At 52.9% G+C, this 16,140-nt stretch overlaps 4 protein-coding genes and 1 long non-coding RNA gene across 13 annotated transcripts in view; 2 read left to right on the top strand and 3 right to left on the bottom strand.

Annotated features, from left to right (window-relative positions):
- Positions 1-7,353, bottom strand: part of celsr1a (cadherin EGF LAG seven-pass G-type receptor 1a) — a 58,097-nt gene extending 50,744 nt beyond the window's left edge. For all 5 annotated transcript variants that reach the window (XM_028953849.1, XM_028953848.1, XM_028953850.1 and 2 more), the window contains exon 1: positions 4,056-7,353. In XM_028953849.1, coding sequence (XP_028809682.1) covers positions 4,056-7,332 — 3,277 coding nt within the window. In that variant the 5' untranslated portion in view covers positions 7,333-7,353. The remainder of the gene's footprint in view (positions 1-4,055) is intronic.
- LOC114764325 (uncharacterized) lies at positions 6,537-9,461 on the top strand. Its single transcript, XR_003742494.1, has 3 exons — positions 6,537-6,999; positions 8,079-8,887; positions 9,145-9,461. It is a non-coding gene; the product is annotated as an uncharacterized LOC114764325 (long non-coding RNA).
- On the bottom strand, positions 8,509-12,829 carry trmu (tRNA 5-methylaminomethyl-2-thiouridylate methyltransferase). Of its 2 annotated transcripts, none has more exons than XM_028953854.1 (11): positions 12,678-12,829; positions 11,961-12,126; positions 11,793-11,899; positions 11,588-11,710; positions 11,332-11,504; positions 11,016-11,069; positions 10,868-10,934; positions 10,684-10,784; positions 10,452-10,596; positions 10,292-10,374; positions 8,509-9,315 (listed from the first exon to the last, which is right to left on the bottom strand). In XM_028953854.1, exons 2-11 carry the CDS (start codon positions 12,101-12,103, stop codon positions 9,178-9,180), a joined length of 1,134 nt encoding a protein of 377 aa, XP_028809687.1. In that variant the 5' UTR covers positions 12,104-12,126; positions 12,678-12,829; the 3' UTR covers positions 8,509-9,177. The 2 variants fall into 2 exon arrangements, with proteins under 2 accessions (XP_028809687.1, XP_028809686.1); XM_028953853.1 differs by lacking the exon at positions 12,678-12,829 and adding an exon at positions 12,214-12,399.
- Positions 12,351-15,001, top strand: LOC114764322 (putative threonine dehydratase). Of its 3 annotated transcripts, none has more exons than XM_028953855.1 (7): positions 12,351-12,505; positions 13,212-13,384; positions 13,462-13,643; positions 13,712-13,842; positions 13,929-14,077; positions 14,158-14,247; positions 14,351-15,001. In XM_028953855.1, exons 1-7 carry the CDS (start codon positions 12,366-12,368, stop codon positions 14,590-14,592), a joined length of 1,107 nt encoding a protein of 368 aa, XP_028809688.1. In that variant the 5' UTR covers positions 12,351-12,365; the 3' UTR covers positions 14,593-15,001. The 3 variants fall into 3 exon arrangements, with proteins under 3 accessions (XP_028809688.1, XP_028809689.1, XP_028809690.1); XM_028953856.1 differs by having other exon boundaries at positions 12,401-12,521; XM_028953857.1 differs by having other exon boundaries at positions 12,492-12,574.
- On the bottom strand, positions 14,912-16,041 carry tprkb (Tp53rk binding protein). 2 transcript variants are annotated; one of them, XM_028953859.1, is made up of 4 exons: positions 15,839-16,041; positions 15,644-15,766; positions 15,306-15,482; positions 14,912-15,219 (listed from the first exon to the last, which is right to left on the bottom strand). In XM_028953859.1, the coding sequence occupies exons 1-4, from the start codon at positions 15,977-15,979 to the stop codon at positions 15,133-15,135; spliced, it is 528 nt and encodes a 175-aa protein (XP_028809692.1). In that variant the 5' UTR covers positions 15,980-16,041; the 3' UTR covers positions 14,912-15,132. The 2 variants fall into 2 exon arrangements, with proteins under 2 accessions (XP_028809692.1, XP_028809691.1); XM_028953858.1 differs by having other exon boundaries at positions 15,644-16,041.
- Between the last annotated feature and the right edge of the window lie 99 nt (positions 16,042-16,140).

Genomic DNA, 16,140 nt, shown 5'->3' with positions numbered 1-16,140 from the left:
AGCTTAAAGAAGCCGATGGGCATGTGTTCCCGAGACAGAGGCCGCTTTTTAAGTAGTGAAATTGCTCCATGAGGGAAAGAAACAGATAAAACACACTTTTTATTCTTTTTAAATGCAAATAACCACTGACATATGAAATGATTGTTTTGGTCGTACGTGCTTTATGAAAGTATAAAACTTCCATATTCCTCTCGGCCAATCAGAGGGCTTCGATGAAATATTTCTCCAGCAATATTCCAGCTGGTGATTGACAGCTCAGCACTGATATTTGATGTGTATATTGTCCTGCGGAGAGGCTACGTCTGTGAACGTGTTCATATCGCACACGTCATGCCAGACTCTTTTTTTTTCTGCTGCTGCTGGCCGAACGCGGCTCTTTACCGGCTCTTCTCGGCGTCGGGGACAAAGCCTGCTTTTGTCAGGTGCCGGGAGCGGAGAGTGTGTCGTGTTACACGCAAACGGGTCCCCTCTCTGCCCGCCACTCCGACACAAATCCGACCGCCGAAACCGGTGCCCTGCGGCGGGCGGGGCCCGTCAAGACGCATTCCGGGTGCACCGCGCTGGTGTGACGGGCCGGCCGAACGAGCGGACCTTTCCTCGTCCCGTACCTGCGTCTCCAGTAGAGACACTTGTCTCCTCCTGCACGAGCGTTCACAGGCCTGGACGCGGCAGCGGGAGGAAGGAAGGCCGAGCGAAGGCAGCATCAGCGGCTTAACCGTATCGTTTTTCGCCTGAGACCATTATGACTCGCATGCTTTGGAGAATTTCCTGTTCGGAACAAAAGGACCTCGTATGACAGCCGAAAGCCGGGGGGTGAAGTAATATTAACGTTTGCCGGGTACCTGGTTTCGGGGGCCCGCTTTTCTCTTTTCTTGTTGTTTTAAATCGACTCTCAGTGGGAACGACAATGAGCCCTCTGTCTTCTGCGAATTCAGATAAATTGTATTGCAGATTCCCGACTGGTTCCCTTAATGTGTTGAAAATGATGAATTTCTTTTTTTGAACTAATCCGAATTTCCCTTCCTTCACCCAAAAATGTCGCCCTTGGCCACGAAGCGTTTAAGAGACACGAGACTTGTAATAATGTGAATATTGATATTCCCCCGGCAGCCCCACCGCAGGTTCCTGTGTCTCTTCGGCCGTTCCCGCCAAACGACTCTGCGAGATTAAACATGAATCAGATTCCTGATGCTCCCCTCGATCCCCGCTACGTACCACAAGAACGTTCGGAGGAGGACAAGAAGTGATACTGTAAGAACAGGCTTTCGGCTCACATTCCGGAACGTTCGGAAATCTTTCCTTGCCAAAAAACACCTACATCTAACCTAGAAAAACATTAATAGAAAAACGAAATGTGTTTGGTGTCGGGGCACCAGTCACCAAGGACGCAAGATAGAGGAGCAGTGGGAAGCCAGGCGGCGTTCCCAAAACAAGGAGAGAGAAGCCCGGCGCCGCTCGAACTGTCTCACCCTGTCCGAGGACGAGCGAGGGGACCGCAGTTAACGCGGCGGACCTAAATCGTAATACGTTTAATGCGTCAATTAGCGAGGAGTGAGACAATCGGCTGTAATCTGTTTACCGCGCAGGCGGGACGGATAATGACGCGGTTATGATCGGGGTCACCGGGACACGGACAGGAGCGGAGAGAGTGGGACGTGTCAAGGCTGAGAAGGAAACGCTTCAGAGTCAAAGGTGTAAAAAAGGGCCACAGAAGGTCAAACGCATCTGTTTTGGCGTCATGGCAAAGATCGCAAGACGTGACCGTGACAGGGGACAAGGGACCGACCGCTTTCCTCCGCCGTCTTCAGTTCCTGTAATCTCTCACCTCCACCCTTCTAGACGATATGCATTCCGTCCCTCTCAACAGCGGCGGTCCCGCGTCAGGGACGAAATGAAACAGCTTCCCACGCACACACACAGATATCACACACACACACAGATATCACACACACCCCGATCCGCCAAGGTGCTACTGAGGTGCCACTGAGCAAAGCACCGTCCCCACACACTGCTCCAAACACACAGAACCCCCCCCCCCCCCCCCCCCCCCCCACACACACACACACAGATATCACACACACCTGCACAGCACATTCTCACAGCATCCAACAAACCCAAATGTCTCGTGTTACTAGGTTTCCCTTGACAGTTATGTTATAAATGTCTTCATATGTTTTATGGGCATGTCCCTCCGGCCATTTGGTGCGTCTTTAAACAGTCTCCTTAAACGATGCGGTCGAGCGTTTAGAACGAGTGGAGCGTCGGGGCCCGTCGGGGACGAAAGGAGACCCAGACACAACGGCCACGGGGCGAGTGGCCCTATTACCCTGCGCGCATGCAGCAGCGCGCTCGCCGACGCACAGAAGCAACCAGACCTTCAACCCTGACCCCCTCCGACCCCTCGCGGCACGGCGGGAAGAAACCGTCTCGTCCGCACCTACGCCGCTTCCCTCGTGAGAAAGGGCCTGACACGGGGCCCGCGGGGGACGGGCGTGACGGACGCGCTCTCGGGCGGAGATAAAACGCGTCTCGCGTTACAGCTGGGACGCACGGCCCGACCGGGCGCTGTTTCTGTAAGGGAGACAGGCCGTTGTCATGACTACCGTGTTAACATCCCCTTTGACGGGCGGCTAGATGGGTGCGCTCGGAATTTTTGTTTACCTCCAGACGGTAAATAAATATACTGGAGCGTGTTGTTTTCTGCCACCGCAAATTTTGGATTTGCATGTTACGAAACACGCAAACCTCCGTACTGTTCGGCGGAGTCCGCGGCTCCAGCGAAACACCGTATTTCATTAACAGACATGTCCTCAGACACTGGTCCCCCGAGGGCCCTTCCCCCTGAGCCTGGGGTTGAAAGGTCACACAGCCAACGTTAATGATTACCTAACATCTGACATGGGTGTGTGAGTGGGTGGTGTGTGGTGTGTGTGGGTGTGTGTGAGTGTGTGAGTCGGTGTGTGTGAGTGTGTGTGTGTGTGAGTGTATGAGTATAAGTGTGTGTGTGAGTGTGTGTGTTTGTGTTGCGTGTGGGTTGTGTGTGCGTGTGTGTATGAGTATAAGTGTGTGGGTGTGTGAGTGTGTGTATGTGTGTGTGTGAGTGTTTGTGTATAAGTGTGTGTGTGTGTATGAGTGTGTGTGAGTGTTTGTGTATAAGTGTGTGTGTGAGTGTGTGTGTGTGTGTGAGTGTGTGTATGTGTGTGTGTGAGTGTTTGTGTATAAGTGTGTGTGTGAGTGTGTGTGTGTGTGTGTGAGTGTGTGTGTGTGAGTGTGTGTGAGTGTGTGTGTGAGTGTGTGTGTGTGTAAGTGTGTGTGTGTGTGTGTGTGAGTGTTTGTGTATAAGTGTGTGTGTGTGAGTGTGTGTATGTGTATGTGTGTGTGTGAGTGTTTGTGTATAAGTGTGTGTGTGAGTGTGTGTGTGTGTGTTTGTGTATAAGTGTGTGTGTGTGTGTGAGTGTGTGTGTGTGTTTGTGTGTGTGTGTGTGTGTGATGAAGGCCGTACTGCACTGGGGTGGCAACAGCAACAGATGGCTGACAACAGGCATTCGTGTCTTTACGGAATTACACGTTATACATACAGCCACTACGGGAGACGTGATCCACATATAAACTGTATTCCCACGGCGTGGAAACGGCATTCAAATTTCCACCCGCGTTTCCACGCTCGACCGGTTAATAAAAGCCTACGGGGTCGTAACACGACCGCGAGATTAAAGAACAAATAAAAAGGAAACCGAGTAGAGAGAAGGAGGTAAACAAGGACGGAGAAACCTTGTATGTGTGTGTGTGTGTGTGTGTATACATACATGTGTGTGTGTGTGAGTGTGTGTGTGTCATGGTCCGTGATCGGAGAAGACGATGCCATTTTGAGGGCCGAGAGCAGAGCAGCGGTTAATAAACGTCTCCGCCGCGCCGCCAGTAATGATTGACCCCCCCGAACGCACATTCCTGTAACGTTACGCACAACAGCAGCGAAATACGCATCAGTCATCCGAGCCGCCGCCAGGGAGCCGCCGCGGCGTTCATTAACCCAAAAACCGACTTCTTCCACGTACCTGAGACGGACATCTTCATGGTGGCCTCCAGGGGACGGTTGTTGTCCAGGGCCCCGCTCAGCTTCAGCTCGCCGGTGTCCGGGTCCAGGACCAGGAGGCCGAGCTCGTTTCCCTCGGCGAAGCCGTACCGCAGCTTATCCGACACGTCGGGGTCGTGCGCGGGGACCCTGCCGATGACCCCGGACGGGAAGCTGTTGGACTTGTTGGTGACGTAGTTGTTGAAGATGATCTCGAAGTCCTGCAGGACCGGCGGGTTGTCGTTGACGTCCACCAGGTGGACGTGCACGGTGGCCCGGCTGACCAGCGGGGCGGAGGTGGCCTGGACCACGATCACGTACTCGGTTTTGGACTCGTAGTCCAGCTCGGTGAGGGCCTTCAGGTCCCCGCTGAAGATGTCCAGGTCGAAGACCTCGGGAACGTTACCTTCCACAATCTGATACATGATCTGCGCGTTGGTCCCCTCGTCCGGGTCGTGGGCCAAGATCCGCGCCACCACGGAGTCCACCGGGCTGTTCTCCTTCACGTAAATGTCCAGAACGTCTTTCTCAAACACCGGCGCGTTGTCGTTTATGTCCAACACCGATATCTGAACGTCCACGGCAGCTTTCAGGCGGGGGACTCCGTTGTCCACGGCGAAGGCCTTCAAATTATACACGGCCATGTTCTCTCTGTCCAGCTTCCGCGCCGTCCGGATGATGCCGGAGTACTGCTCGATCTGGAAGTCCCCGTCCCCGTCGTCCCCGTCCTGAAAGGTGTAGATCAGCCTCCCGTTGGGGCCCGAGTCGCGGTCCGAAGCCGAGATCTGGAGGACGCTGGTGTAGGTGGGCGCGTCCTCGAAGACGGTGCCGGAGTACTTCTCCCGGCTGAACTGCGGGGCGTTGTCGTTGGCGTCCAGGACGATGATCTCCACGTACGTGGTGTCGGATTTCTGCGGAATGCCGTTGTCGCGGGCGACGATGGCGAGCGTGTAGGACGCCTGGTCCTCGTAGTCGATGGCCATCTGCGTGGTGATGGTGCCCGCGTCCGGGTCGATCCTGAACTGCGGCACGTTGTCCTCCATGGCGTAGGTGATGCGGGCGTTCTCGCCCGTGTCCTCGTCGGTGGCGCTGATCACCACCACGGTGGAACCGACGGGTTTGTCCTCTCGGATCATCACCTGGTAGTTGGCGCTTTGGAACACCGGCCTGTGCGTGTTGGCGTCGGTGACGTTGATGAAGACCTGCGCCGCGTCGTAGCGCGTCCCGTCCGACGCCGTCACCGTCAGGACGTACTGTCTCTCCTGCTTGTAGTCCAGCGGCAGCGCCAGGGTGACGAGGCCGCCGCCGCTCTGGCTGGTGATGGCGAAGCGGTTGCGCGTGTTGCCGCTGGAGATCTGGTACGTCACCACGCTGTTGACGTCCCGGTCCACGGCGGTCACCGTCAGGACGCTCGTCCCCACCACCGCGTCCTCGTTGATCTTCAGCGAGTACACCTTCTCGGTGAACTCCGGGATGTTGTCGTTCACGTCCAGCACGGTGATGCTGACGCTGGCGGAGGAGGACATGACGGGGACGCCGTTGTCCCTCGCCTCCACGCCGAAGGTGTAGAACTCGGTGGTTTCTCTGTCCAGCTCGGCGCCGACCGTCACCCAGCCGGTGCTGTTGTTGATGGTGAACGGGAAGGCCGGCGGCGTGTCGGTGAGCGCGTAGTCCAGGCGGGCGTTGTCCCCCGAGTCGGCGTCGATGGCTTGGATGTGGATGACGGAGTAGCCGAGCGGCACGTTCTCCAGCACGGTGGCCTGGAAGGGCGTGCTGACGAACATGGGCGCGTTGTCGTTCACGTCCACCACCTGGATCACCACCTTGCCGGTGTTGTTCATGAGCGGCGGCCGGCCGCCGTCCTGAGCCTTGACGCGCAGCGTGTAGTCGCGGTTCGTCTCGTAGTCCAGCGGGTTGATGACGTCGATGACGCCGGTGAGGGAGTGGATGTAGAACTGGCCCTTGACGTTGCCGCTGATGATGCTGTAGTGCACTTTGGCGTTGTTGCCCTCATCCCTGTCGGCGGCCTCCACCCGGGCCACGGTGGTGTGGACGGCCACGTTCTCGGGCACCTGCACCTCGTACTTGGCCTCGCTGAACTGGGGGTAGTTGTCGTTCTCGTCCTCCACCGTTATGAGGACCGCGGCGGTGGCGCTGCGGGGGCCCGGGTTTTTGCCCTGATCGTTGGCTTCTACGATCAGCCTGTAAAAGGACGCGGACTCCCTGTCGGGGCGCACGCGGGTTTTCACCAGGCCGTTTCGGGGGTCGATCTCGAACAGCGAGTTGGCGCCGTCGCCGTTCAAGATCTTGTAGACCATGTTGGCGTTGGAGGGGGCGTCGCCGTCCGTGGCCCTGACGGTGATGACCTCGAAGCCCACCTCCACGTTCTCCCGGACCGTGACCTTGTACTCGGTCTGCTCGAACACGGGCCCGTGGTCGTTGGTGTCGCTGACGGTGATGGTGATGAAGGACGTGGCGGTCCTCCGCGGCGCGCTCCCGTCCGTGGCCGTGATTTTGAAGATGTGCGTGTCCTTCACCTCCCGGTCCAGCGGCTGCGCGGTCTCGATGCTGCCCGTGCGCGGGTCCACGTGGAAGAAGTCGCTGGAGCGGCTGTCGAACAGCGCCTCGATGGCGTACTCGACCGGGCCCGAGTCGCCGCCGTCCGCGTCGGTGGCCTTCACGGTGATGACGCGCGTCCCCGCCGGCTCGTTCTCGGGCACGGCCACCTGGTAGGAGGGCAGCTGGAAGGTCAGCGGGGAGCCGGCGGCGCGCCGGAGGCGGCGGCGGCGCAGGGTGCAGCGGAACGCCGCGTCCCGCCGCTCGGCGCTCACGGTCGCGCTCCCGTCGCTGTCGGGACACGAGAGTTCCGGAAAGGAGCTTTTCACGGACGCGGGCAGATCCCGCCCGGACCGGACCGCCAGGTCCAGGTAAACGGTCTTCGCGACGCACGTCGGTCCGCGCGCGAACACGTCCAGGCGCCACAGCGCGGAGCCGCCAGAGTCCACGCAGTCCGCTCGGACGCGGAGCGGCGCCGGGCTCCGGGGCAGGAGCGCGCACCGCGACGCGCTCACCACGCCGTCCCGCCGGCCCACGCTCACCACGTCCCGCAGGTACACGGGCGTCCTGTCCAGGCGGTACGTCCAGCCCGGGCCCAGGGACAGGTTCGCCAGCACGGTGGCCGGGAGCGGGGCGTCCGGGACGCGCAGCCCCAGCAGGGGCGCGCAGAGGACGAGGTTCATCCAGAGCCAGCGCACCTCCATGCTCTTCAGCGTGCCATAAAACCCCGCAACTTCATGTAGCACCTGGAGGGGATCCTCTCCGAGAAAGAAAAAAAAAAAGACAATTAAAAATTAAAATCAAATCAACTCTTCCTCCGCCGACACGGCGCCTTTCTTTTAAACTTCATGGCGACTTTCCCCGCGCGGCTGGTTTCTTATCCCGTCATCCCCGCGGAGCGGAGCGGCGCGGCGGTGTCATTATTCCGCGGAAAGTTTCTTTTAAATGACTCCAAAATGGCTCCGAGTCGCGGCGCGGCGCGGCTCCCCTCCTCCGCCGGTCATTAGCATATAAACCCGGACAGGCGCTCTCTCCCTCCGCCAGTAACGCGTAATAAACCGGACTTTAAATCGACTTTAAATTCTGCAAAAATTAAACAATTTTTTTTTTTATTTACACCGACACTGCGGTCACTCGACCGATGCGTAACGTTTACTTTACTACTAGTAGCAACCGCATAGTCGAGCCCATAGTGGGTGGATAAGAACTTAAGACGAGAAGAGATTCACTGTTTACCTGGAGGGCAGCCAATCAACAAACAGCTGGCGTGACGTCACAAACAAACAACAACAACGAATTTTCATATTGCATATAACACTTTATAGACACAAGGGCGCATATAATGAAATACGCAGGGCTAATATACAACACAAATGTAATTATAATTATTCTTTGAAGAATTAAAGGTTTGTGCAGCACCTTGGTCGTCTTTAATTGTTTTTCTGTACAGATTCGCCGGGATTCGTCCCGCTCTACTTTTACGGACGTGACCCCACCTGCGGTTGACCCCGAGACCGCGGGTCTCTGCCGCCACCTACCGGCCGACAGGAGGCGCTGCGCCCTTCATTCAGAACCGGCCAGCTGACCTCCCGCAACACGTGGACGCTGGACTCATTAACGCAGACGTAATTACACTTTATAACCAGGGTTATGTTTCTTAATGATAAACGTCTCACAGCAAACACGCGGATGTCATAATTGTACGTAGGAATCCTTGATATGTAATATTATAGTAATAATGTGTGATGCTGTTATTGTTGAAAATGTTAAAGATGGGAGTGTTGCAAACGTGAGTGGATCTACAACCCAAACTCGAGTGTCCACTGAAGCCACAGACTGATTTTTACACCAGTTTTACTTACTGTGTGACAGACACAGAGTGAAAGACATTTTGTTTATTTGACACCATAAAATCCAGATTTAAAAACTATTTGCAGTATTTACAACAGACCTCCTCTCATTTGATTCTGCAAACCAGTCACCAGTCAAGTTAAGTATTTTAAAACATTTCAGTGTGCTTTTGTGCACCAAACTGTCTGCATATCAAAGATTTGCGACATGTTAATGATTTAATGTGAGTAAGATTCTTGCCAGACGTTTGTGTACATGACATTCACACAGCTATACTGATCAGTGCTGGATGGTGAGGAGTGGTACGCCTCCTGAGACCCCCTCAAGCAAACAGTGGTGGCCGAGCGGCTACGGAAGCAGACTGATAACCGAACAGCCAAGGTGCCACCTGAGGTGCCCTTGATCAAGGTACCGTCCCCACACACTGCTACCCATGCGCCTTTCATGAGTGCCCACTGCTCACTGAGGGTTACAAAACCCTTAATCACTCTGAAACCTCCTCCTGATGCATCACCAAAGATGTCATTTTAACATCCGGCACTTTCAGGTTCCCCAAAACTAAACTGTGAATCAACAGTGAAATTGTAACGTACATCATTACATCATACTGGCTCAAGAAATGAGGCTGACCCACAAGTAACAACAGTTGGCTGTTTTGTATCCAGACAGAGTGTTCCAGCAACAGTCCTGGGGGAAAACTATGGGCTGCGAGTCTCCGTATCAGGTGGGGCTCCACCGAGACGCTTTCGGCCCTGCTGAAGAGTGTGCTCACTGGGCCCGAGCCTCGTGATCTTGCCACTGCCCAGGCACTCATCTCCTTTATAGAGAACCGCAAACTGGGGACACACAGACATCAATAAAACGAACAGACAAATGGCTTAGATTCATAATGGTCAGGAGAAAAAATTATTTAATTTCTCTCTCACACACACACACACACACACACACACACACACACACACACACACACACACACACACAAAAGCACACACACACTGAAGGCATCAAAACTATGAATGAACACATGTGGAGTTATGTACTTAACAAAAAGTGGAGACCTGACCTCCACAGTCACCGGACCTGAACCCAGTCCAGATGGTTTGGGGTGAGCTGGACCGCAGAGTGAAAGCAAAGGGGCCAACAAGTGCTAAACACCTCTGGGAACTCCTTCAAGACTGTTGGAAAACCATTTCAGGTGACAACCTCTTGAAGCTCATCGAGAGAATGCCAAGAGTGTTCAAAGCAGTAATCAGAGCAAAGGGCGGCGGTTTTGAAGAAACTAGAATATAATGTGTAATGTGATTATATATATTACACACACACACACGTATAATAACATGTTTTCAGTTATTTCACCTTTTTTGTTAAGTACATAACTCCACGTGTGTTCATTCATAGTTTTGGTGCCTTCAGTGAGAATCTACCAACTAAAAAGGTCATGAAAATAAAGAAAACACATTGAATGAAAAGGTGTGTCCAAACTTTTGGCCTGTATTGTGTGTGTGTGTGTGTGTGTGTGTGTATGTATATACATATACACACACACACACACACACACACCACATTTGATTTAATTAACAATTTTAAATCTATTTAATTATGTTAAGTAGGTAAAAAAGGGACTTAATGGTATTGAAGTAGATTAACCAGCCAAAAATTGCCTCACACATTTTATACTGATGCCAACTGATTCTGATTTCTGAAAGAATCTGATTTGTGAAACATACTTTGTGTTCTTATGATAAAACATATGTGATTTATTAGATTCTTCAAATAAAGAATGGTAGTCTACGTCTTAGTCCTCAGTCATACCTGGCCAGGCGTCAGGGCTCTGAGTGGCTGCGAAGCCACCACCCAGACGGATCCATCTTGATTCAGCGTCACGGTGCATGGCGCTGTAAGACAACAACGTCTTAATACCAAACAAACACACAGGTGTCTTCTGTCTCAGGACGTGCTGTTGAAGACTCACTCAGAGGCATCTGGTGAATGAAGCGGAAGTGGCATTCCATCATTTTTGTTTTGATCAGTTCGGCCGGCGGCTCTTCTGCAATCCAGTGGAAGCGGTCGGTCCTCAGCGTGTCCCGTAAAAGCGCCGGGTGGTTAGTAGTGGGCGCCTGAGGTGTTTGACAAAGGACGATTAGAACAATGATTTAATCACATTGATGACATATCGTTTGGAAAAAAAAAATGTTTGCACGCACTATAAATATTTCACTAGTGTTGATGTCTTTGTCCACAACAAACCAGGGATCTTTCTGTCCACCGATTCTGGCCCTCTGTCCCAGTGTGAAGGTAAACCAGCCTGTCAGGAGGCACATTTCAATGAAACCATAATGAAACATTACAGACATTATGTAATTATTATTATTATTTTTTTTTTTTAACCTTTGTGTTCCCCCATGACCTTCCCATCTTCTATAGACACGAAGTTCCCTGGTTTAGGCTCCAGATACTGCCAACATGTATAGAAAAGACATTTCAAATACAGACAACAGATTCATTCATAGAAAACAATAGACATAAAATACCAAACCTGAAGGATGAAATCCTCAAACTTCCTCTCCCCAATGAAGCAGATTCCCATGCTCTATCGAAACACATTAATAAAGCATTTAAGAGAGGTTTAATGTCAATATAACAATATACACGGTATAAAGTGTAATATAGTTACACAGGCCACCAATACTGCATTTATGCAAAAAAATATTAAATTATACACATTAAGTTGATAATAAAAAAAAAAATAATAATTTAGAGGAAACCCAGAAAGCATCCTCATCATCATCATCATCTAGATGACAAGCAGGAAATTGAACTAGTAGGCGGGTCAATGGAATTTTGAGGGATACCTCTTTCTTTTTCAGGACATGTTGAAATCCTGCCTCAGCAGCGATTTTTTTCACAAAGTCTTTTGTGAGACCAGCCAAGGGGAAAATTGTCCTCCGCAGGGCATCCTGAGGGATTTGGCTGAGGAAAAATGTCTGGTCCTTCAAGCGATCAGCGCCCTGGAACAGTCTCACCGCTTCAAAAGAGGGAACACCCCGGTCACCATCAGCTGAAGAAAAAGTACATTTTAGGCAGGGCCGTTTGAGAGTGAATGTTTACGGTTTCTGATCTCAAAGCGATCTCTGAAGAGGGTCTGCGGACGAGGGATGTGCATCTGCCGGAAGACGTCCTCATCTTCTTGATTAGTCCTGGCGTAGTGGCCGGTCGCTACGGCATCCGCCCCTGCAGCGTCAAGACGTGCAAACATCACTAAGTCTCATGGCGAAGTGGAATACGAACTCAGGTCTGGATTGACCTCACTTACCCAACGTGTTGAGCGCGTACTTGTGAAAATGTTCAAATTTGATGAGCTTGTTGCAGATTATGTCGGGATTCGGTGTCCTGCCCTGCTGGTATTCCTGTAGCAACCGACTGCGGAGAAGGGGATTAGAAAGCGGTCCCGCGGCGAGGGCCATCGGCGGCACCAGGTTACCTGAACACGTCGTGCCAGAACTCCTTCACGTAGGACACCTGGTGGAAGGGGACGCCCAGGGACCGCGACACCCTGTGCGCGTCCCCGCAGTCCCTCTCCGCGGCGCACACCCCGCCCTCGTCCAGGGAGTCCCAGTTCCTCATGAACACCCCGGTCACGCGGTACCCTTAACAAGGCAAGCAGAGGGTCAGGCTGCGGGGACACACGTGGGGACACACGCGGGGACACATCAGATAAGCCCCGTTCCTCCTACCTCTCCGCTTTAATAACAAAGCCGCGACGGAGCTGTCGACCCCGCCGGACATCGCGCACACGACATGTCTGACCGCGCCCATCCTGGCTCACAAGTACACGCACAAGCCTACAGTCTGCGGGAGCGATCCACACCGAGCGGTGGGCGCCGCCATGTTTGTAGTCCGGCGCGTAAACACGTCCGGCCAGAAACACGTGACCGGAGAGGTAACGGGTCCGCCGGGCTGTTGTTTTTCTCGTTCTTCCAGGTTAACTTTTGGACCGGGGGCAGAAGTCGCGGGTCGAAAAACAACGTGAGTAGAAAAGCAGGTAACTCGATTTGCCGAGAAATTCAACTTACTAAAGCTGTACCAGTCTGGCAGGTACGGTTTAACTTTTGCAGCAGCTATGAAATAATAATCTGCGAAACGCTGTTTTTTTTTTTTTTTTTAAACATATTAATAAATCATTTTCAAATATATTTACATTGTTTGCGTCCGTGCGGAGAGGGAAACGAGAGGGTTGCAGCCCAAGTTGCATGAGTGTGAACAGAAATCACCCTTCTGAATTCATCCCTTTGTTCTGCATTGTGGTGTAAACCAACACAGAGGCTTTACACACCTGTGCCTGTAAACGGGTTTAGTTTAACCCACGCCTGTTTTAACCCACACCTGTGCCTGTAAACGGGTTTAGATTAACCCACGTCTGTGTTAACCCACGCCTGTGCCTGTAAACTGATTTAGTTTAACCCACGTCTGTGTTAACCCACGCCTGTGCCTGTAAACTGATTTAGTTTAACCCACGTCTGTGTTAACCCACACCTGTGCCTGTAAACGGGTTTAGTTTAACCCACGCCTGTGTTAACCCACGCCTGTGTTAACCCACGTCTGTGTTAATCCATGCCTGTGCCTGTAAACTGATTTAGTTTAACCCACGCCTGTGTTAACCCACGCCTGTGAAATTGAGTCTTAATGCTGTTGCGACTATTGCGCCTTGTCCTAGCAGATCACTGTTTTGCAGAATGGTGGATGTGGACCGTATCACCCTGGAGATGCTGAAAGCGGCCAGGGAGACGGTGAGGTCCAGCCCGCTGGGTGTGGTCGACACGCCCATCGTCCCCTGGAGCCGAACCACGCTGCCCCTCGACAGTACCTGCGACGTGCACCTCAAGCTGGAGAACATGCAGAGGACCGGTGGGTTACGCCTGACACGCCGTGGCGACACCTATCGGATCTTTATTCACGATCACGCTCGCTTTGGGGCTGGACAGGTTCTTTTAAAATAAGAGGGGTTGCCAATCAGTTTGCCCGGAGACCAGGAGGTGGCCGCTTCGTGACCATGTCTGCGGGGAACTATGGGAAGGCCTTTTCTTTCGCTGCTAAACACTACGGATCCGAAGGGAAAGTGGTCATGCCTGACTCCGCCCCAATATCCAGATCTGTATTAATACAAGTAAGTTACGTATTCGGCAGGTCACGGGCACAGTCTGCGCGCGTTTTAACAGCCTTCTTTATCGACAGAGCTTTGGAATAGCGGTGGAACGCGTGCCCACGTCCGCCTTGATGAACGTGGTGAACCGGTGCGTCGAACAGGACAACATGACTCTTCTGCATTCGTACGATGACCTTGACTTGATTGCGGGGCACGCAAGGTAGAAGATGCCCGTCATTAAACCAAATGCGCTTAACTATTGATGCGACTACTGTGCTGGTAACAGGTTTTCTGTCCGCTGCGTAGCATAGGCTTCGAAATCTTGGACGCGATGCCCAGTCCGGACGTGGTGGTCGTGTGCTGTGGAGGAGGTGGGTTACTAGCCGGCGTGGCCGCCGCCATCAAGCTCTCGGGACGCGCGCACACCAGGATCTACGGAGTGGAGCCAGAAGGAGGTGACACCCCATCGCTGCCGCGCCCGCGACACATTCGCGATCCACCGACCCTTCTTAACGCAAAGCGCTCCATCCAACAGCGTGCACCATGTACCGGAGCTTTGTTGAGAAGAAGCCGGTGGGCATGGACGCCAAGAGCATCGCTTCAGGACTGGCACCACCCTCCGCTGGTATCCGCTCCACCTTTTACATCAAAAGTTGACTCTGATGCGATTGTATCGGTCGGGCTGGCCGGTACCGGGTTCTGATGCCGTGGTGTGTGTTGTGTACCAGGAGCCCTCCCCTTCCAGCTGTGTCAGAAGTTCGTCGAGGGGATCGTGCTGGTGAGCGACGAGGAGATCAAGAAGGCCGTGTCGACCTTGTACAACTCCGGCTTCCTGGTCGAGGCTTCGGGATCTGCCGGCTTCGCTGCCGTCGTTAACCACAAAATACCCGACCTCGCCGGGAAGAGCGCTGTGGTCATCTTGAGCGGAGGAAACATCGGCAAGGACGAGCTCGCCAACTTCCCGGACTGAGTCCCCACACTTCCAGGCACCTTCAGCTCTGCCCTCTGACCCCGACTTCAGAGATTTCGCCGCCATGATTAGAGAACCACAAACCAGACGAATGGAGAAAGTAAGACGTTCGTGTTGAAATGGAAGCAGGAACTGATCCGGTGATATCAGTTCTAGTCCAGGTTCCATTAAGAATGGAATAATCAGAAATCTCTCAGAACGTGCCATTGTGGTAGAGCTGACCTTCTCAGGTGCCTGAGAAATATAAATAGCTGTAGTCTACATTTTTTAATTCCATTTTGCTCAGAAAAACTAAGTAATAAGCATCACATGGACCAAATGTATTGACAGAGAACTTTTTATTATATGTGCAGGCGCTGCATATTAATGTAAAGGGCATTAAAAAATAAAACAACACAAAATGCTGAAATGCGAGCGTTTGATGGGTTTTTATAGGCAACACATGGAGTGGACTTTTTCTCTGATCTCACTTGTGTGATGTATACATTTGGAAAAGATATATATACATATTATAGAAAGCACAGTCCTCTTGTGCCAGGACTACACAACATCTTTCACGGCCATCCGACAGACCACGGCCTCCAGGAGACTCCCACACTTCTCTTCCGAAGGGGTGACCTTGTACAGCTGAAACAGAAGACAGACACGCTGCATTAACCCACGACAGCAGGTCGGTTGGAACTCCGGCTGCTGCGGCGCCGGCGCCGGCCCACCTTCTTTATCCCGGGGACGTCGGTGAAGGTGGAGATCTCTCCCACAGGAACCTGCCGACCTTCCACTCTGGCCAGGATGGTGTCCACGTCGGACATGTCCTCTCTGGGATGAACCGTGACTACGTGCACAGCGCCGTCTCCGTCCGACATGCCAAACCTCCGGAACGCTTCTGAAATCTTTACCAGACTGGTCACCAGCAGACCCAGGTTCAAACCCCACTTACTACCATTGTGTCCCTGAGCAAGACACTTAACCCTGAGTGTCTCCGGGGGGGACTGGCCCTGTAACTACTGACTGTAAGTCTGGATAAGGACGTCGCTGCAGGCGAGTCACTCACGTTGTTCGTGGGCGAGAGATTAAAGATGATTTCAGAGAGGAGGCTTCTGGTCTTCATCTTGCCAGCCTTCTGCAGGTGGACAGCCTTGTTTGCGGCCACCAGCGCTTGGAAGGGATCCACGAGCTGTGGGGAAATTCGGACTTTTAGAGAAAGCGGCCGCCTGGCTGACGCAGAATCGGCCGACAGCGCTCTCACCATGGCCGGATTGATCAAGGCGCCGTTTATCTGGCCCTCCATCGCACTTTTCCTCAGGGCCGCGGCGTTTTTCACATCCGTGAAAAGCATCTGCGTCACACTATATTCGGGGAAGAGCTCCAGCTCATGAGTTACATGCATGGCCGTCAAAAAGTGAAGAGAAAACCGCGCAGCGACACGCACACGTCCGCGACGGACGGAAGCAAAACAGCGTTGCACACGGACCAAGACGGAACATTCCTGCCGAGAAAATTCTACAGATAACAGTTTTGCACAAAAAGACCAATAGTACAATCTCTGAT

Source organism: Denticeps clupeoides, chromosome 15 (genome assembly GCF_900700375.1).
Source record: "Denticeps clupeoides chromosome 15, fDenClu1.1, whole genome shotgun sequence".
In the NCBI taxonomy this organism is placed as follows: domain Eukaryota; kingdom Metazoa; phylum Chordata; class Actinopteri; order Clupeiformes; family Denticipitidae; genus Denticeps; species Denticeps clupeoides.
The sequence above is the reverse complement of the archived record's forward strand: the minus strand, read 5'-3'. Positions and strand labels throughout refer to the sequence as shown.